This window comes from Rhinoderma darwinii, chromosome 4 (assembly GCF_050947455.1).
Source record: "Rhinoderma darwinii isolate aRhiDar2 chromosome 4, aRhiDar2.hap1, whole genome shotgun sequence".
NCBI classification, from domain to species: Eukaryota; Metazoa; Chordata; class Amphibia; order Anura; family Rhinodermatidae; genus Rhinoderma; species Rhinoderma darwinii.
The window spans coordinates 379,885,850-379,907,653 of NC_134690.1; the positions used below are offsets into that span (position 1 = coordinate 379,885,850).

General features: G+C 41.3%; 1 protein-coding gene across 1 annotated transcript in view; it reads right to left on the minus strand.

The window, feature by feature from the left end:
* The window catches only part of TTC7A (tetratricopeptide repeat domain 7A), a 293,419-nt gene that overhangs the window by 182,968 nt on the left and 88,647 nt on the right, over positions 1–21,804 (minus strand). The window contains exons 10-11 of the mRNA XM_075863204.1: positions 20,712–20,795; positions 2,116–2,220 (exon numbers count right to left, since the gene is read on the minus strand). Of these exons, the coding sequence (XP_075719319.1) occupies positions 2,116–2,220; positions 20,712–20,795 (189 nt within the window). The remainder of the gene's footprint in view (positions 1–2,115; positions 2,221–20,711; positions 20,796–21,804) is intronic.

The following is a 21,804-nucleotide window of genomic DNA, read 5'->3' on the forward strand; positions in this document are numbered from 1 at the left end:
TAGATAGACAGACAGACAGACAGACATGAGATAGATAGATAGATAGATAGATAGATAGATAGATAGATAGATAGATAGATAGATAGATCTACAATATCTCACATATGAAATTGGGGGAAGTTTATAGCAGCTCATATTACAGCAGAGGTTTTGGCACAAACAAGAAACTAACACGGCTAAATATACTTTTCATTTTTGGACTAAATTCCGAACTGCTACTTTTGAACCGAGTCTCTACAAACATGACACGTAGTCATTTGCTGTGTGCGCAGTGAAATGTTCCGGAAAATGTGAACATATCTGTAATTAGGTTTGTCCAAATTACAGTTTTGCTGCAGAAGTTGCGGCACAAAATTGTTTGTCAAATATCAAATAGTATAACAAAACATAAAAGCAAATGGAAGGAGGTGCCAACTGTGAGTACAGGGCACAGCAGGGGTTACTGAGACACATGGCGCCAAATGTTACAATGTCCATTTACATAGTGGAGACATAGTTTGGTTTCACAGGTTTACTATAATGTTTGTGTATAAGAAGTGATTATGTTATTACACACTTAGGGCTTGACCTCCCAGGAGAATGGGCAAGTCTCCCAGGGGCAGCGCTGCTAAATGAAAATAATTATTACTCTTGTTGTGTCACTAAGACGCCGGGGACGACGCATTCTGGTAGAGGCGTTGGAGGATGGATTCATCATCTTCCGCCAAGGAAGGAAAAAATGTTTCAGTAGCGTCTGAGATCTCTTGAGATCTGAATTAGTTTGGGGGTCTAAAGTCTGGGGTCTGAATTCATTTTGGGGGCTGATACACAGGTCATTGAACTACTGATGATTCAAGGTCATTAGATTGGGGGTATTTGGGGAGACATGGCCTATAAAAAGGGGCAGAACATATGTCTGAAAAGTTTGTGTGGTGAGTAGAAAAGTATGTTTTATTATAAAGTCTTTTTAGTGCCACCCATGGAATGGCGAATCGAAACAGAGAGTTAAGCACCCCTACCCCAAGCACTAGTTCCATACGGCCCCGTTCACATGTTCAGGACTTGACACGGCCACGGAGAAAAAAAACCTGTGAGTTTGAGTGAAATTATACTTATTTCCATGGATTCCGCACAGAAAAATTTAATGGGGCTAATTGTCTTACGGATCCAAAGTAAATCATACTGCACATCCGTGTCAGAAATACGAGAGTCAGCTTAGAAGTTCTGTGGCAGCTCCTGTAGTAAATAAGTGTCAAACTTGCCTATGGCAAATCGGACACGTGTGAACATAGCCTAAGACTTTATGGCATGTTCTTCTTTATACGACAATGATTCATGCAATAGAGTTCGTTCTTTTCTAGAAACAGCGCCACTCTTTTCCATAGACTGTGTCTGGTATTGCAACTCAGCCACTCGAACGCGGGTGAGCTGCAATACTAGACATAGCCTATGGACAAGTTTGGCGTTGTCTGTAGGAAAAGAGCATACCTATTTCCTAATGTCAGACAACCCCTTGAAATTAACCTGTGGTTTTAAGGTCCCGCATAGTATGAACTTTAGTTTTGAGTAAAAAAAAATATTTCTTAGTTTCCAACGTAATTGAAAAGGACATTTCTATCTCATTTGTAACTGTCAGAAAAACCTTTCGCGGTCACCTCATCATAGTAACGACACCGAATATTGGTGCATAAATGGTGTGATGTCATGTCAGCCCTGATACAGATGGCATTGCTTAGCACCAACTGTCCAGTTAGATTCATAGGAATCAATTAGAAGCTGCTTATTATGCTCTTCTTAATGTTGTTCACATCCTGGATCATAGATTGCGCTCATTAAAATGCTGGAAAGCCACACTTTACAACCGAAAAACAGGAACTTGAGCGAATTAGGCCGAGACACCAGCTTAATTAGTCAGCAGAAGCGGCTGTCTGACACTTTGTGTCAAGGGAATTCCTTTTCATCTTTGCATGGTAAAAATTATACTTTTTCTTTTGTTTTTGTTTTTTTCCTAATTTCAGTAACGGTTCACCAGGTGTACATGCTGGAGCAGGAATTCTGTGACTATTTTTATGCTCTGTGGCACCCTACCGCTGTGCTTAATGCATTATGTAAGAGTCATTACTTCAGCTTACTTACCCAATGCAGTGGCCCAATGCAGACCTTGGCAGCAAGAAGCAGAACGGTCGGGTCTGTAGGACGCATCTTACAGCATTCCTTCAATACTGATACAGCGTAGGCAAACTAGGGGAGCAAAGGAAAAGGCTTAAAAACCAAGATCTGGAGAGACAAATATTCTAGTTTATAATATATTTCATTAAATGTAGACTCATTTTTTAACTCTATTAAATATTAAAACTAGGTGCAAACGAGTCTAAGAGGTTTGTACCTCTCTGAACAAGTCTATGGGGTGAAGCTTGTAGGTTTTTATTCAGTGAGAGCTTCGACCAACCTTATTCAAGTCTGACTTGCTAATTTGAATGTATGTTAGCAAGAAGTAGGGGACAGATAGAAAGGAATATGATTGCAGGATCAGACTACACAGGGTTTGTTTGTTGTCTGTTACCATGGAGATGCATAGTGGAGACTATTTGTAAATGGCTTCATTTTCCTTTTAGTAGAATTAGAAAATTAAAAAACTTGGTTGCAAAGGAGGACATATTCTTTAAAGGAGTCCTTTAGGACTTAAGCATTAATAGCCTGATAGGAGATAGTCAGACCTTCGCCCCCCCCCCCCCAGCATCATGATCATCACAAGGAAGGGTCCGCAGTGCTCGCAGGATAGAGTAAGCTGCAGTATCATGGAACATGCTGCAGCACTAAACCAAAAGAAAAGGCAGCAACATACAGACTTCAATGCAAAATGATTCTGGTTTATTTAACCCAATGGGGGGAATTTACTAAACACTATACGCCAGTTTCCTGGTGAAGAAAACTCATAATTTGCGCAAAGACATGCTTATTGCACAAAAATGTATCAACTTTTACAGTTTCACGCCGCTGTCGCAACTTTTTAGAAGAAGTGGGTTGGATTTAGCGGTAGGGGCGGGGCCACTGTGGCCCAATAAATGTACTATTATTAAGCTAAATTCTACGGCAGCTCAAAGCTCATTTTGACTTTCTGGCGTACGAATGAGCAGAGATGGGCGTAATGTATTAAGAGGCGTGTGCCTTTTAATAAATTAGGCGCATCGTACTCTAGCGTTTTTTAGATTAAGACTGGCATATATGACGTTTCAGCGCAATCTAGAACCTTTATCATGCAATTAATCTAAGCATTCATAATCAATCCATATACAATTATCATATAAACAATCCATCATTTTAAGTGTGTAAAATTGTTCATAGTGACGAGTCCATAATACAGTAATTAAAACTTCAACTGCAAACTTCATATATATCAGTGTATCAAAACTTGGAAATCTACATGAATTATTATTACTATACAATAATCATCTGTCTGTTTAACAACTATCCATCAAAGTGTTTAGAAAATTACTCAATGACCGCTCACTCTGCTTTCCACTCTCAATAGTGCACATGTCCTTGGCACAATCCGGGCTGTAGACATACAATTGGCCACATGGCGCATGTCCAATAATAACCCAATAGTTACTGTTACCTGACGGCTCTGAAATCACGTTACCATATTCCATCATTTTGACAGAATCAATGCCGTAGTTGACTACGGTATTGATTCCGTCAAAACGACGGAACCCTTGCACAACTGAGACAAACGGAAACCCTTGGCACCGGATCAGTCACCACTGAAATCAATGGTGATGCAAACGGAAACCTATGGTTTCCATTTGTTTCAGTCGGGGTCCCATTCTGACGGGAAGCCCAGACGGAACGTCAGAATGGGACCCTGACGCAGATGTGAACGAAGCCTTAGCTCTTCTCGCGATTGACTTACGCCTCATGCACACGACCCGCTAAAGTGAATGGGTCCGTGAAGACTATCGGGTGCCACTCGGATGCCGTCAAAACCGGCCCGAGTGGCACAACAGTTGTGTGCATGAGGCGTTAAATACTTTTCCTAAAACCTTCCAAAGAATACTACAACATGTTCTTATAACTACTAGACAAATTATCTCCTAACTTAGAAAGAGAACTCTTCTATCTATGTAAACGATAACTGCTGGTTTGAATGCATGTCTGTTTCAGCTCTCCAAAAAAAGGATTATTTCCTTAAAACTTGGGATACATGAGTAACTATAACAAGTCAACCACTACCTCTGGTACCTGATCTGATATACTTGGATTTGATAATACATCGAAATAATGGTTTTCTCTTGAAACAAATAATTGTTCGTTTTGTTCTTTGTTTATTTTACTTTCCTTTATTTTACAATATTTAACTGTGCTTCATGTGTCATTTGGTGATATAACCGTATCATTATGTACAGTTTTTGTATTTCTCTAAAAAATATGTAATAAAAATGTAATGTTTAAAAAAATATATATTACAAATGATATTGAACGGGCGTCGGAACCCCACCGATTAAACACTGACAACCTATCCGGGTTCTCTGTTTTGGACAAGTCCTACTTGTTAGATGGGACCCTTGACAAGATCACAAAGTATACCCCTGCTAGGACCCCCAGAGATTAGCTATAATCTATGCAGAAACCTGCCAGTAAATGTTTAATATCCCTGCAGCGTCACCACAGGGGAAATTCAGCATTACACAGTGTGGCAAAAGACGCACTTTGTAACCATTCTCCACTATGGTCAAGAGATGATAATTGTGAAAAGAAGACCCTCTCTATTAACTCAGAATTCCCTAATAGGGTATATGAAAATGTTTTTTCTAAACTGGACACCCCTTTAAGTCATGGAGAGCCCCTTTAAGAGACACAGTCGGATGTATGTGCAGCAGACTTGAAATATTGAACATGGAACAGTTAAGGGCCTGTTCACATCAGCATCACCCTTCCGTTCATGGGTTCTGTTAGACCTTTCCGTCGGAGGAACCCATGAACTAAAAGCCAAACGGAAACCCTAGCTTCTGTTTGCATAGTCATTGATTTCAATGGTAATGCTTCCGTTGCAATTGGTTTCCGTTTGTTTCCATTCCGTAAGGAGTCTAGGGTTTTTGAGCGGAAACAATAGCGTAGTCGACTGCGCTATTGCTTCTGCAAAAATAACGGAAACCTTCGTTTGTCTTTCCGTTCATGGGTTCCTCCAACTGAAAGGTCTAACGAAACTCGTGAACGGAAGGGTGACGCTGATGTGAACAGACCCTAAGACCTATGAAGTACAGTCATGCAGAAACTAAGCTAAATGAGGAAAAGCTTGGCATAATAATATAATTTGTTTTTACATTTTAAAGGGAATGTTGTAGCTATTCATTTTTTATTTGTAAAAACCTTCCCTGGGGGCGGCCATATTGGAGACACACACTTCATTTCTGTACTTCCTGTACAACAAGGTGTATGTGCTTTATGGCAGCTGAAATGAATGGGAGTCAATTGACAGAAAAATGTCAGATTATTATAGTCTCTAGGGAGAGATGGAGCAGTACCCCTCCCGCAGAGACCAGGGGAGATGAATACACAGCCTTATTTATGTGTATAGTGTTACTATCCTCCCTTATATAGGTTTCCAGTAATACAATAAAGCTGTCATTAACATTCTCTAATGAAGGGATGATTTTTCTCATCTTGGGCCTACGGAGAACACAAAATATCAGCTTTTTGTGACTGCCCTAGTGGCCAGTGTGAAGACTGCAATACTTTAAGATTGTTGTTACGTGGATAGTCACGTAAGAGATTAAAAAAACACAGCCAAAAAAAATAAAAAATATGTAACATAATATGATTTAAATAATAAAATAATAAGTCATTTTCTGACAATACATTCCCTTTAACCTCAGTTCCTTTTTGCCTTGTCCATTATTTTTGCTAATTACACTCCTTTATTGTTTTTTCCGAATGAAATGCAAACCCATAACGAAGAAAAATGTAATGTCATCCACCTAACTTTGGTCTATTCAGACCTCATGATCAGAGAAGAAGACAAACAACTTTTCTCATCAGGATACAAGAGGTGACGTAATGGCTCAGATTATGTACTCTGCTGTAAGATCAAAGTCATAAGCGATAAAAGCTTTTTCCTTTTTAACTGTTAATTACAGATAAGGCTTTGTTCACATCTGCGTCAGGACTCCGTTCATGGGTTCCGTCAGAGCTTTCCGTCAGGGGAACCCATGAACGGAATCCAGACTGAAACAAACAGAAACCATAGCTTTCCGTTTGCATCACCATTGATTTCAAAGGTGACGCATCTGGTGCAAATGGTTTCAGTTTGTCACCGGTGTGTAAGGGTTTCGTCGTTTTGATGGAATGAATAGCTCAGTCGACTACGGTATCGACGGAACCCTGAAACAACGGTGACAAACGGAAACCATTTGCACTGAATCCGTCACCATTGAATCAATGGTGATGCAAACTGAAACCTATGGTTTCCGTTTGTTTCAGTTTGGATTCCGTTCATGGGTTCCCCTGACGGAAAGCTCAGACGGAACCCATGAACGAAGTCCTGACGCAGATGTGAATGAAGCCTTAACACAACAATTTTGGTCCATAATTTTTCCTTGTTTATGATGTTTGTGAACATAAAATACTCAATATTGCCTATATTTAAAATAGGAAACATATGCATTGGTCGGAGAATGTGAATCAATTTGCCTTGGCTTGGGCTAAAATTATAAAAAAAACGTTGGTTTAATGTAAAATAGAAAACGGTCCAAACACAACAAGGTTCCACCAGACAGAAATGGGGCATTTTATAGATGTAACAGACAGGCTAACCTGCAGTCCTATGTAAAACTACAGATAACCCATTGTGATATTAAGATTAGTTGTGCCAAAAAATAAATCTTACATCTGCTATCTCATAAAAACGTAAAGGGGTTATCCAGATTTAGAAAAATAGGGTCTGTTTTTTTTTCTAGATACAGTGCCACTCTTGTCCATAGGCTGTGTCTGGTATTGCAGCTCAGTCTCATTCACATTAGCAGTGGAAATAAATAAAAGTGGACCGAATCAGCTCACATACCTCATATTGCGACCACCAGCTCATGGCTGCCTGGAGTGCATGGGATGGTTGAAGATTATAGTGGGACCCTCATATTTTTTTTAATAACTTAAAAATGGGCAACTCAGTCCCTACCTGCAATCTCTAAACTCACAAGGGAACTAAGTCCCCCATGGTCTGGTTTTTATTATAGGGAGACCAAAATTTGCAGAACTCCAAGTGGATAAAAAAAAAATAGCCTAGAGTGACCTCTTCAAGGATATCCAGAATCGGTGGGCCATTTGGTAAGTGCTTGTAAAACTAGTCCAATACGTAGAACTATATATTTTATCTCCTGTGTTAAAAATATATCAGATATTTGTTGTATTTTTTAGAGACTCCTGTATATCTCAGGATGAAATCCACGTCAAATCAGCAGCAAAATCTGCATGTAGTACATATGGGATTTGTCGTGGATTCGCTGCAAATTTGCGGCAAAATCTGCTGCAGAAAAGCCGTAGCACGTCTGAATCCATACTTATAGTCTCCAGAAAGTCGTGAAGTACAACCCCTCCCACCATAAACCAAGAGTTGGATAGACAGGGGAGTTGTATAGCGTGTGTATTCTCTGTGTGTATAGCGTTGCTAGCCTACCTTATCTGAGCCTTCAGCAGTACAATAGAGCTGTCATTAAATCCCCGCCCTCTGCTGACTGTGTCCCAGTCTACACAGCAAAGCTGACAAGCTGTGGAAAACAGTAAGGGTATGTTCACATGCACTATTTACGGACGTAATTCAGGCGTTTTACGCCTGAAATTACGGCCGAAAATACTGCTTGAAAGCGTCGGCAAACATCTGCCCATTCATTTGAATGGGTTTTACGATGTACTGTGCAGACGGTCATTTTTTTTACACGCCGCTGTCAAAAGACGGCGCGTAAAAAAGATGCCCGCGTCAAAGAAGTGCATGTCACTTCTTGGGACGTAATCGGAGCCGATTTTCATTGACTCCATTGAAAAACAGCTCCAATTACGTCCGTAATGGACGCCGCGAAAAACACGTGCACTTGCAAAAACTTCTGAAATTCAGGAGCTGTTTTCCCTTGAAAACAGCTCCGTATTTTCAGACGTTTTTTGTTAAGCGTGTGAACATACCCTAAGGGTATGTTCACACATGCACGTCCGTTACGGCTGAAATTACGGAGCTGTTAGGAAGGAAGGTCAGTTTTATAGCTCCTCTAAACAGCAAAACTGTTTACAGCGGTGCTAACATAATTGCACAAGGGTTTTCAAGTGTTTTCTAATCATCCATTAGCCTTCTAACACAGTTAGCAAACACAATGTACCATTAGAACACCATTGGAGTGATGGTTGCTGGAGATGGGCCTCTATACACCTATGTAGATATTGCATTAAAAACCAGATGTTTGCAGCTAGAATAGTCATTTACCACATTAACAATGTATAGAGTGTATTTCTGATTAATTTAATGTTATCTTCATTGAAAAAAACGGCTTTTCTTGCAAAAATAAGGAAATTTCTAAGTGACCCTAAACTTTTGAACGGTAGTGTATATATATATACCCTTTAGAGCAATTAATAAAATTCTACCGTATATGGAAATGCAACTTTCAACAATTAGATCCATTTTAACTCTGAGATCACTAGTCAGATCTAGAACTTTTTTTTCATGTCAGGCCCCTAAAGTTGCTCAGTGAATACTATCGTAATTATTTCACTAATTTAGATCCAAAAACCTATGGTGGGGTTCATAGCAGTTCATACTGTAGCAGAACTTTTTTATTCTTACTTTTCTCCATTAAAATGTACAGACTTTTGAATTCTAATACAATTCTTTAAGTGATCCCTTCTCCTCAGTCATGTATTACTAGATAATCATGTTATTTGCATTCTAAATATGAACTAATGTCTTTGTGGAAGAGCTATAACCCACATTTAATATGTAACACACAGCTATGTTATACAATTACCAGCATACATTTATTTCCTCACTAAAAGATCTCTAAAAGTTCTGTCAATTCCAGCCATAAGTCATTAACGGCAGAAGAAGTCATTATTTTTCAAAGGCTTCGCTGTGAGCGTACTTAAGAAGGCCGACCATTATAATCACATCGTTCACCAAAGGAAACAGTTAATATTTTAAAATTTTATTCCCTCGATGATTCTATTTAGGGAGCCATATGAGGAATCTTCTCTCCCAAGGCTCCCAGCCATCAGGCAAAGACAAACAGACTTCTCGAACGCTGGTTTCCTAGCAACTGGTCTAAACTAACGAACAAGACGGAAACCCAATGTCATACACTTCATATGTTGTTCTAATAGAATGATGTGCTGCACAATGTAATTATGACATTTATGCTTTAGTAATGTGTTTAGAGTTGCCCCGAGCACAGACTTTATGTCCATTCATAGTCTGACATCTATTGCAAGACCTGGCGTGGTGTTCCGATGCGGTGCGGCACATGTGGGTGTGAGGCATCAGAAAACATCATAGAATCGGAGAATATGGTTGGATTAGGATGTAGTGATTTCAATTCTAACTCAAAATGTTGGTAGATAAATGCAAAAAAAACAGGTGATTTTTTTTTCTTCATTTTTCTGAAATTTGATCTTTCTAAGTCGCAGGAACAGAGACGTGCTGCCGTATAGCCTGACTGAGGGCAGGGATTGGTTACTAATATAGACGGCACTGTGGCTGCCTGTTACTGATACAGGGGGCACTGCGACTATTTTTGATATGGGTGGCACTATGGCTTTAAAGAGGCTCTGTCACCACATTATAAGTGCCCTATCTCCTACATAAGGAGATCGGCGCTGTAATGTAGGTGACAGTAATGCTTTTTATTTTAAAAAACGATCTATTTTCACAACGTTAGGAGCGATTTAGGTTTATGCTAATGAGCTTTCTTAATGCCCAAGTGGGCGTGTTTTTACTTTCGACCAAGTGGGCGTTGTACAGAGGAGTGTATGACGCTGACCAATCGGCATCATGCACTCCTCTCCATTCATTTACACTGCACTAGCGATATAGTTATATCACTATGTGCAGCCTCATACACAAGCCCTAACATTACTACAGTGTCCTGATAATGAATACACATGACCATCCAGCCTGGACGTCATGTCTACTCAGAATCCTGACACTTCTGAATCTTTTTTGTGAGATTCCGGCAAGTGAAACCAAATCTCGCGAGATTACGGAGCTAAACGAGATTTCGTTTCACTTGCCGGAATCTCACAAAAAAGAGTCAGAAGTGTCAGGATTCTGAGTACACATGACGTCCAGGCTGGATGGTCATGTGTATTCATTATCAGGACACTGTAGTAATGTTAGGGCTTGTGTATGAATGGCTGCACATAGCGATATATCTATATCGCTAGTGCAGTGTAAATGAATGGAGAGGAGTGCATGATGCTGATTGGTCAGCGTCATGCACTCCTCTGTACAACGCCTACTTGGTCGAAAGTAAAAGTACGCCCACTTGGGCATTAAGAAAGCTCATTAGCATAAACCAAAATCGCTCCTAACGTTGTGAAAAAAGATCGTTTTTTAAAATAAAAAGCATTACTGTCACCTACATTACAGCGCCGATCTCCTTATGTAGGAGACAGGGCACTTATAATGTGGTGACAGAGCCTCTTTAAAGTTCACATGGCGTATTTGCCGCTGATTTTGATGCGCAAACCGAATCAGAATCAGCGCCAAGAAACGTCACAAGTCACCCCCCATTGATTTCAATGGGAGGAAGCAGCATTCTCATTCCTTGAGCGGTTTCCACATCTGACCTTCCATTGACATCAATGGGGGACAGAAAAAAGACTGCATGTGGAGCTTTTTTTTTAATGCGGTTTTTGTATTAGATACATACAACCGCAAAAAGCGTGGAACAAAAACACTGTCCTGAAGGAATTTTGAGACCAATTCGTTTTCTGCCTGAAAAAAACAAACCGCTGCGTGAACTTCCCCTTAATAACTGGTAAATCTGACATTCACACTGTGGGAATATCATATGTGTAAAGTTAAGATGTATTCAACCGTTATTTTTGAGGGTTCTGTCACTTTAAGGAAACATGTAATCTTATTGGTCTGTTTTGTTTTTTAAATACCTGTGTAAATGCACCTCCTGCACGATATGACTAAGAACCGGAACAGTCGAAACGCGTAAGCGAGGGAGAGAGCACTATTATAATTGTTTGTAACATGTTTTAACGGATTACAAATAATATTCAAAACTTTTACATGAAGAGCTGCTGGATGATTTGATCCTTTTGTTATACCGAATGTTACCAGTGCTAACATTAAATGAATAGAAATCAGAACAACGTCAGAACAAGTAAAACACTTGCATTGTCATTTATAAAACTGTGTACTTGTTGTGTTGTGAATGGGCATTGGGTATGATTTCTCCACACTCTTATGTAATGACTTACAGTCAGAGCAGCGACAGTGCCAGGAAAAATAAAGCTTTGATAGAGAGGGTGGGAGTAAGAATAACTGGGCTGAAATGCTGCCCAAAAAGGAATGAGTCTGCCCAATGCTATTTTATTTATTTTAATTCTGCCCTACTTGAAACATAGATATTTCTGACAGCTATAATTGTGCTGAAAAAATTAAATAGTAGCTGTTATGACGACTGCGACCACATGGCTCATCCCATGGTAGCCACGGAGTGACGTCACTGCCACCAGCCAAAAGTTCCTGCATATAGAAACTTGTAGAATTAAAGGGGTAACCAAACCTTTCAAAAACTTTTGAGATGTCATATTGACTTGTCAGAAGTTTTGATCGCTGGGGGTCCAAACATTGAGACCCCCAACGATCGCTAAAACTAAGCGGCAGAAGCGCTCAGATGAGTGCTGTGCCACTTAGTTTCTGATCAGCTTTCCTCGGAAAGCTGAGCGAGCGGTGTACGGACTAATAGACTTTCTATTGAGATCGAACACAGCTCGGAGGAAAGCCAATCAGAAACGAAGCAGCAAAGCGCGCACTCGAGCACTTCTGACGCTTCGTTTTAACGAATGGTGGTGGTCTTGGTCTCGGAACCCCACCGATCAAAACTTCTGAGATGTCACTATGACATCTCCTAAGTTTTTAAAAAGTTTGGTTACCCTTTAACAATGACTATAGATTAATAGAGGCAGGAGTACTGCTGTCTATACACAAAAGTCAAACAATTGTTCCCGCTACTGTTATGAGGCTGGCTCAACCGGGCATCGATTGCATGTAATTTTAATAAAGGGTGTAGATAAGGGGCTCTAAGACAGGCACCATAGTCTCCTAGAGAACAAAGAATTGGACAGGTTTAACTTTCACCCCCTTGTTTCCCCGGATGCATCATAGGACAGTGGGTTTCTATCCATGCCCTATCGAAATCACGTGACCCTCTAACAATTCCCAAGTGCCTATGATTAGATTAAAGAGGACTTTATAACTCTCTTAACAGGTCTGTTAGAAAAAAAAAACTTGTATTCTACATGAAATAACAATTCTGGAGCGTCTTTATTACAACTCTACATCGTACCATCTCTCTGTTATTCCTCCTGGAAATGAATGGATAAATTGACAAATGGGAGTTATAATTTCCTTTGTCAATAGGGTGTGTCCCTACACAGTCTGGCTCTTTTACCGCTGATTGGACAGCGTAGGAACACATCCTTTTGACAAGGGGAATGATAATATCCAGTTATCAACGTATTCATACATTTCCAGTAAGAATAACAGAGGTATCGCTCGATGCAAAATAATCCTGCTCCAGTATTATTTTATGGGGAACACTAGTATTTACTAAAACAGACATGTCAGAAGAACTTCAAAGAAATCTAATCAAAATGATCTTTTGGGATGTCAAAGAAACGTGTAAGAACATCACAACACTGATTGTCAGAATAGAAGGTCTATAGAGCCGCAAACACCGCAATTCTGGGTGGACGTTTCAAATAGAAGACTTTAGTCCCTGTGGTTACAAGGAACTGAGTGGCTGCTATAGTTTCCACTGATCTAACTGTGTCTTCAGAGATATTTCCACACAAGTAAACTTGGCAGGAGGCACAATTGACACAATCATGTTTCTTCACTTTAGTCCGCAGAGGCTGCCATGTTTATAGACGTCTGTATTCCATCAGAGATCTTGGTAAAATTAGCAGCCACTGGAGATACATATTTAGAAGATATTAACCCCTTTAAGGGTGGAGGTTGGATCTTAATGTTGCAACTGAGGACTAATTCAGTCAATTACGTCCGTGTGCTGTCCGTTGAAATAACCGACCGCACACTGACCCATGCAAATCAATGGGGATATTCCCACATGCGGGATTTTTCATGCAGCGCGTGTCCGTTGTGTGAAACTCACTGGATGTACTATTTTGGTGCGTTTTTGCGAAACTCCCCTATTGAAGTCAATGGGTGCGTGAAAAATACGGACAGCACACAGATGACATCTGTGCGCTGTCTGTGTTTTTCACGCACCAGTAGTTAAAGAAATGATGAAGAAAAAAAAAACACCACCAAAGGAACACTGATACCACACAGAAAGCACACGGATACCGCATGGAACGGAAATACAGTCCGTTTTTTTTGACGCAAAATGGACATGTTCGTCTGAATCAGGCCTAAGACACTTTCTTGTGTAACCTGTTAGTTTATGTATTGTTGCCTCAAACAAACCCAAAGCTTTCATTGTTTAGCATTTTATTATTCTTAAAGGGGTTGTCCGGGACATTTAAAAAACTGTCTGGAGGCAGGGGATGTGCTAAAATAACAAAATATGTAAGGGTATGTTCACACGCAGTGTTTTCAGACGTAATTCGGACGTTTTACGCCTCGAATTACGCCTGAAAAAACGCCCCTAATATGCCTACAAAAATACGCCCGCGAAAAAGAAGTGCATGTCACTTCTTGGGACGTTTTTGGAGGCGTTTTTCATTGACTCCATTGAAAAACAGCTCCAAAAACGGGCGTATAATACGCAGCGAAAAACGCGAGTTGCTACAAAAACCTGTAGAAGGTCAAGTTCAGGTCAGCGGTGCCCCCTCCCCCACTTGGTCTTGGCACGCACAGGTTCTGGAAAATTCTTTATGTGGCAGAAAAACCGGTGTTTTCATTGCTTCCTTTTGGTAAAACGGCGGGAATTTTGAATATATATTCCCAGGTTTTGGAGTGGTCTGCTGCCCGTCCCAGTTGGATGAAGAAGAGGATCATTATCGCCCCGCCCCCCCTCCCTTGTGTTGTCACGGTATCTTGTTAGTGGGGGGTTAGTCGCCCAGTTTATGGGTGGACAAGGTCATGAATTATTGGTATAATATTTATTGGTTTTTAATATTTATTAAAATATTTGGTATTTATTACAAGTTTAATATTTATTTATTCTATTTATTATCTAACCCCTTAATAAATACCGCGGCCATTTTATTCCATCTGAATTGTCTCTTGGTCTTTATTTATTAGTTATGTTTTTAGTATGTGTGTTTTGAGGGTTGGGTGGCGCTTGTGTTACCATGTCTAGGTGTGTCTCATGTAATTTGCCAGCAAGAATGCCAAGGCCCATAATGCATCTGCCCCCAAAATGTCTTCCGCCCTTTACCATGGGACATACATGGCCCATCCATGCAGTACTAATAAAGCCAGCAGGATCCAGTTTCACAGCAATGAAATAATGGTAACAGCAGGGGGCTGACAGTTGTGTGGGATTCTGAATGTACACGTAGACACAAAGGGCAAAGTTGAAATTCTCCTGTCTCTTCACCCGCTGGATTTTATTATGAGTGATTACATCCTGTCCTAATACTTTCATCGGTAGATATGAAGCGCGCTGTATGGCCTGGCTTCCAAGAGCAGGATGACGCATTGCAGAGACTACGACAGGAATCCTTTGGGACTGCATATGAAATACTGCACAGAGGGGGATCGTGGAGCATAAGGAATCCCCTCTTATCCTTACAAGGCTTTGACTATTTCCAGCTCAGATCAATTTTCAAAACCATTTCACTAGTTCCCAGACAAATGTATGAGCTGGGAAAGCAAATGGGATTATGTGGTTTAAAGGGAAGCTAATTATTCAATACACATTAAAAGAGCAAGGAGTTAATCCAAACATGAAGATGCGATATCAAACCCTGTGTAATACCGAGCGGCATAATACAACTAATAAAAGTGTTTACATACTTGAGTAAGTCACTCAGGCGTGGTACCTGTTTCATCACTGCTGTCATCTCAGGCTTAGGCCCTACTACTAGTGTGTACATGGGATAAAGCACCAGACGTACACGATAAACGTGTCCTTTTGGCTTCCGTCAGGCCAGTATACATCTATATACCTTTTTTTGGGAGTATGGAATAGCGTAGTAGACTACATTTTTCCATAAAGAGGGACCCCGCGAATATAACATATAACGTGCGGCATACATGGGGAAGGGTGACGTATGCAACTGTATGCCATACGCCGCAGTTATACGTTTAATATATACATCATGGGCTTTTAAACAGCCTTTCATTATGTATACGTTAAACAGATACCATTAAGGTTTATGGGTGAGGTATGCATTAAACGGATGCCTAATAATGGAGGACGTCAACCATAAACTATAATGGAATTCATTTAACATATACTTCATGAACAAGGTCATGACATATAGGTTTAACGTATAGCAATAAACTCAGTGACAGATGCCACTGTTAAGGCATCCGTCAGCCTACGTTTAACGAATAAGTCAGGTGTATATGTTACACGTAGGTCTAAGACGTGAAGTGTTTCGCAGTCTTCTAGTTAACAAATGCTGCTCAATAATTTTATGTACAAAACCGTCAGTCAGTGTATCATTTTCAGACTGCGAAAGGAACATTTAAAAGCCCCCTGAAGGTCTCATTGGGTCTTTATACAGGAGGCTGCTTGAGGCCCACGAAGTCCCTGTGGCACTGTACTACGGAGCTATAGATACTCCATGTGCCCCCCGTATGGTGTTATGTACAGCGTTGTGCTATGGGGTTATTGTATGGGGTTATAGCTCGGTAATATGGCATCAAATGGAACATGCCAGACTTTTTTTCCTTGTAAATCCTCCATATGCATCTGTATGAAATCAAAGGAATACAGCAATAAAGCAGGGCCCCAAATAAGTCTATTGGTGCCCTATTACGGCTCTATATAACTTAGTGGTTTTATGGATTAGTAATACATGATTCCTTATGCATAATACATTTAAATGGGCAGATATTTTGTTCGGTAGAGAGGAAGAGATGAGGAGGAGGGGTGGCTGCGCATAAGTGCGACTCTCCATTGTAGTTTATGGAAGTTGTGAAACGCTTGATTATTTTCGTAACTCCCATAACCTATAATTGAGATACCCGTATTTACGCGCGGCCACCTCGTCTCCTCCTCTCTATTGTTCAAAACTGGGGAGCAGGGGACCCCCATCCTCCTGATAGGTAGAAGACCCAAAAGTGGGACCCCACCCTATCAAACATTTCTGGCATGAGAATACCCCTTTAAGTTTTACTACGGTCCTTGGTAGTGATATAATCTGAAAATGTGGCAAATAAGGTTGTGCACCGCTGTGGATCTGCTGGTTCCTCCACGCGCTCTTCTCTGACTAATAGTTATGAATAAGGTATTCCCACTTATAAGGGAAGGGAAATGTTGCTATGCTCCTATTCTATCAAACAACGTGATGTCTCTCTGTGAGTCCGCCTGCTTTTTTATGGCATCATCTAGATTTAAACAGCAAGGTGGAGGCACTCATACAATTTAGCATTACATCTAGAGCCTAGAAATATTAGTACTGAGGAGTTGCTCTCTGAGCTATATACAGGAATGAACCTAAATAAATAACACTATACATATACACTGTTCAGCCATAAAATTAAAACCACTGACAGGTAAAGTGAAAACCATCAATCGGTGAAGAAAATGCAAACCCATTTGGACCAATCCCACAACAATACTCCCTAACGGCAGTGGCGTCTTTCAGAAGGATAATGCGCTGCCACACTGCACAAATTGTTCAGGAATGGTTTGAGGAACATGACAAAGAGTTCAAGGTGTTGACATGGCCTCCAAATTCACCAGATCTCAATCTGGTGGAGCATCTGTGGGATGTGCTGGAAAAGCAAGTCCGATCCATGGAGGTCCCACCTCGAAACTTACAGGACTTAAAAAATCTGTTGCTAACCTCTTGAGCAGTCCATGACTTGACAGGTCAGAGCTGTTTTGGGTGCGTAAGGGGGACCTACACAATATTAGGCAGGTGGTTTTAATATTATGGTCGAACAATATATATATGCACTAGTCCTTCTCAATGAATTAGAATATCATCAAAAAGTTTATTTCAGTAATTCAATTCAAAAAGTGAAACTCATATATTATATAGATTCATTACACACAGAGGGATCTATTTCCAGCACTTTTTTCTTTTAATGTTGATGATTATGGTAACAGTTAATGAAAACCCAAAATTTTGTGTCTCAGAAAATTAGAATATTATATAAGCCCAATTTCAAAAATGATTTTTAATACCGAAATGTTGGCCTACTGAAAAGTATGTACAGTATATGCGCTCAATACTTGGTCGCGGCTCCTTTTGAGTGAATTACTGCATCAATGCGGCATGGCATGGAGGCGATCATCCGGTGGCACTGCTGAGGTGTTATCAATGCGGCGTGGCATGGAGGCGATGAGCCTGTGGCACTGCTGAGGTGTTATCAATGCGGCGTGGCATGGAGGCGATCAGCCTGTGGCACTGCTGAGGTGTTATCAATGTGGCGTGGCATGGAGGCGATCAGCCTGTGGCACTGCTGAGGTGTTATCAATGCGGCGTGGCATGGAGGCGATCACCCTGTGGCACTGCTGAGGTGTTATCAATGTGGCGTGGCATGGAGGCGATCAGCCTGTGGCACTGCTGAGGTGTTATCAATGCGGCGTGGCATGGAGGCGATCATCCTGTGGCACTGCTGAGGGGTTATCAATGCGGCGTGGCATGGAGGTGATCAGCCTGTGGCACTGCTGAGGTATTATGGATGCCCAGGTTGCTTTGATAGCGGCCTTCAGCTCGTCTGCATTGTTGGGTCTGGCGTCTCATCTTCCTCTTGACAATACCTCATAGACTCTCTTTAGGGTTTAGGACAGGCGAATTTGCTGGCCAATCAAGTACAGTGATCCTGTGGTTATTACACCAGGTGTTGGTACTTTTGACAGTGTGTGCAGGTGCCAAGTCCTGCTGGAAAATGAAATCAGCATCTCCATAAAGCTTGTCAGCAGAGGGAAGCATGAAGTGCTCTAAAACTTCCTGGTAGACGGCTGTGGGAACCCTGCCTAATTCATTGAGAAGGACTAATATATATGTTCTTTTTTTTTTTTTTTTTGCCAAATAACATTTAAACTACATCATGTTGTTTTTTAGGAATTCCTGGTTCAAAAGATAAACAATAAATAATGAGTAATATAAAGGATGCTGAGCGATTTTTATTCTTTAGATAAGAGACAGTCTATACATTTATAGGGTGTCCCATATTCTGCAGGGGCCAAAGAGCTTCTCTTGTCCTACAAACATACTTGTTCTTCTACATTAAAAAAAACTCCACTGTCAATGCAAATTAGGAACATTAGGCAGTTATGGTCCCTTGTCCAAAAATCTCCGTTTTATTCGCTGGAGGAGCGCTGGTTTTCATTGTCTTTTTGTCAAATCTGATGTGACGACTGTAGCAATCCTGATTCCAGGATAACATAATTTATGAGAACATGGGTGTATTGGATTCCTGCGGAACTGTTATTTGTGGGGAGTTATTTAAACCCTGCAGTGGATGATATGACATCAAATGATTCATTGTGTCATGTTCAGTTAATGAGAGTGCAATAGGCCAACACTTGGCAAAGTGACATCAAATAGCAATCGCGGTATTTTGAGATACAGCTCAGTTTCAGTTTTGTCTCAAATTTCACCCACGAGGAAATACAAACTTCACATAGCACATCAGCTGTAACGTAACTTTAGACATAAAAGTGATTTATTTTTATTTCTTCCAGTAAAAAAAACTAGAAACGCGGTTTCTACAACTTTCAGCACTGATGTTTGTTATGAAGGACATACTTTTATAATGTCTTAGCTCTATTCACACGACAGGGTCCGAGTGTCGGCCGATAAAAACGGCCATGTTGGTCTGTTTTTCTCGGCCATTTTGCATCCGTTCCGTTTCCGTTCCGGGCCGTGTTTCTATTTTCAACGCCCGATTTTGACCCGTTTTGCATCAGTTTTTTTCCCTGTCCGTTTTAAAAACGGATAAATTAAATTTGTCCATTTTTTATGCCACACAGCCCCATTGTAGATAATGCCACAGCCGCCCTGTAGATAATGCCAGAAACTGGCCTCTACAGATAATGCCACACTGCGGTCCCCTGCTCCTGAAGCGGAATTCCTGGCCACAGAGGCGCGTCGGGAGGTGATTCCGCTCCAGGAGAAGTCCCAGACTTCACTGTCCATATATTGACAGTGACTTCTCCTGGAGCAGAATCAGGGGCCACAGCTGTGTCGGGAAGGCTGTGAACGGGGATTCCGCCGCAGGAGAAGTCCCTGACGTCACTGTCCATATATGGACAGTGAAGTCTGGGACTTCTAAGGGAGTGGAATCACCGGCCACAGCGTCGGCCGCTGTGGCCGGGGATTCCGCTTTAGGTCCCTGACGTCACTGTCCATATAAGGATAGTGAAGTCAGGAACTTCTCCTGGAGCGGAATCTCCGGCCATTGTGGCCGGGGATTCCACTTCGGAATTAGGGGACCGCTCCAGGAGAGGTCCTTGACGTCACTGTCCATATATGGACAGTGAAGTCAGGGACTTCTCCTGGAGCGGAATTCCCGGCCACAGCTTTGGCAACACTGTGGCTGGTGATTAGGATTCCACTCCTGCAGGGAGCAGAGAAATCTCCTCCTCCTCCTCACATGCACTGCGCACTGTGAGGAGAAGAGAGCGAACGAGCGGCAGAAAGCACGGCCGTCACTCGGTTCACATCCAAGTGGCAGCTGTGTTTTACTCGGCCCCATAGACTTCTATGGGAGCCGTTCGACCGGGAGAATGGGCCAAAACAGGGCACGTTCCATTTTGTGATGGTCCGGTTTACCGGGTTGTCAAAAAATCGGTCGTGTGAATAGACCCATTTGAAGTCTATTGTCCCTACTGCGAACGTGTGACAGCAGTTTTTTTGAAGGACCGTCAATTGGCAGGGAATCCCTGTCGTGTAAATAGGGCCTTAGTGGAATAGCTGCACTCTGTAAAATCACAGAATCACTTTATAAACAAGTGAGCGGAACAATGTCTCCCTGGTAATACAAAAAATTATTATATAACTTCATATATCATTGTGGCCATTGCAGTATATGAAGCACTTGGCTGAGAGAGGAGGAAGAGGGGGCGCTGCATGACACGAGCTGGGGGAGTATGGTCTCATCATCTCCAGTCTAGTTGCATTCTACAAACAGTTTCCTTACCCCTCCCCCCGTGCTTAGTTCAGGTCAGTTAAGGCCGAACAAAGGAATTTTTCTATGCGGTTGTCGCTGACGTTTTTGCAAATATGACAAAGCCATTTACGATCTAGTATTGAATCGAAACATGCCAATATCTGTGTAAGGCTCAGTTCACATTCGGAATATTAAAAAAGATACAATTTTTGCAAACATAACACTCAGCTTATACGAGAACGGACAACTTTACCTTGCCACAAGATATCATGGATAATGCCAACTGGTACCACAGATGAAATTCTCCAAATGCAAATTTCATAGCTCTCTCCAAACACTGGAAGACAAGGAGAATAAATATTATAGAATGTTTCAAGTTAAAATCTAACATCGTCATAATACACGGACATCACTATTTGCTATGTTTTTACTTCTTTTTAGTAATTTTTTTTATTAGAGCTGATATCTTTACTATGTGCCTCTACGTATTAGGGTATGTTCACACGACAACGCCAAATATGTCTGAAATTACGGAGCTGTTTTCAGGAGAAAACAGCTCCTGAATTTCAGAAGTTTTTAAAAGTGCACGCGTTTTTCATGGCATCTTTTACGGACGTAATTGGAGCTGGTTTTCATTGGAGTCAATGAAAAACGACTCCAATTACGTCCCAAGAAGTGTCCTGCACTTCTTTGACGCGGGTGTAATTTTACGCGCCGTCTTTTGACAGCGACGTGTAAAATTACAGCTCGTGTGCACAGAACATCGTAAGACTCATTGCAAGCAATAGGCAGATGTTTTCTGACGTATTGGAGCCATCTTTTCAGGCGTAATTCGAGACGTAAAACGCCTCCATTACGTCTGAAAAAAGGTCGTGTGCACATACCCTTAGAATGCATAGGAGTGACTTGACACATGCTGGAACACACTGGTTGCGTGCCGCGTGTACAAGAAGCATAAGGGCATGTTTAGACGTGGCAGACAATTTCCGCTGCCGATTTTGCAACAAATTTCTAAACGGATTGCGTCAAAATTTGCACATGAAACATGCAGATTTATTGCGTATTTAGCGCCCGATTTGCAAGAGGTTTCAGCTTCTGCATTGAAAAGGCTCAAATCCGCAGTGAAAATCAGGTGATTCTCCGCAACAGACTGAGCATTCTGCAGAATTGAAAATCCACCACATGCCCCTCTTTCACTGCAGATTTTCTCCGATACATGTGGATGGGGGTTTGAAAACCCCCATCCACATGTATTGTCCCGAAAATTGAAGCGGTATCCGCAACGCAAATCCACAGCAAATCAGCCACATCTGAACATGCCCTAAGGCAAAACTGTGTGGGGTTTT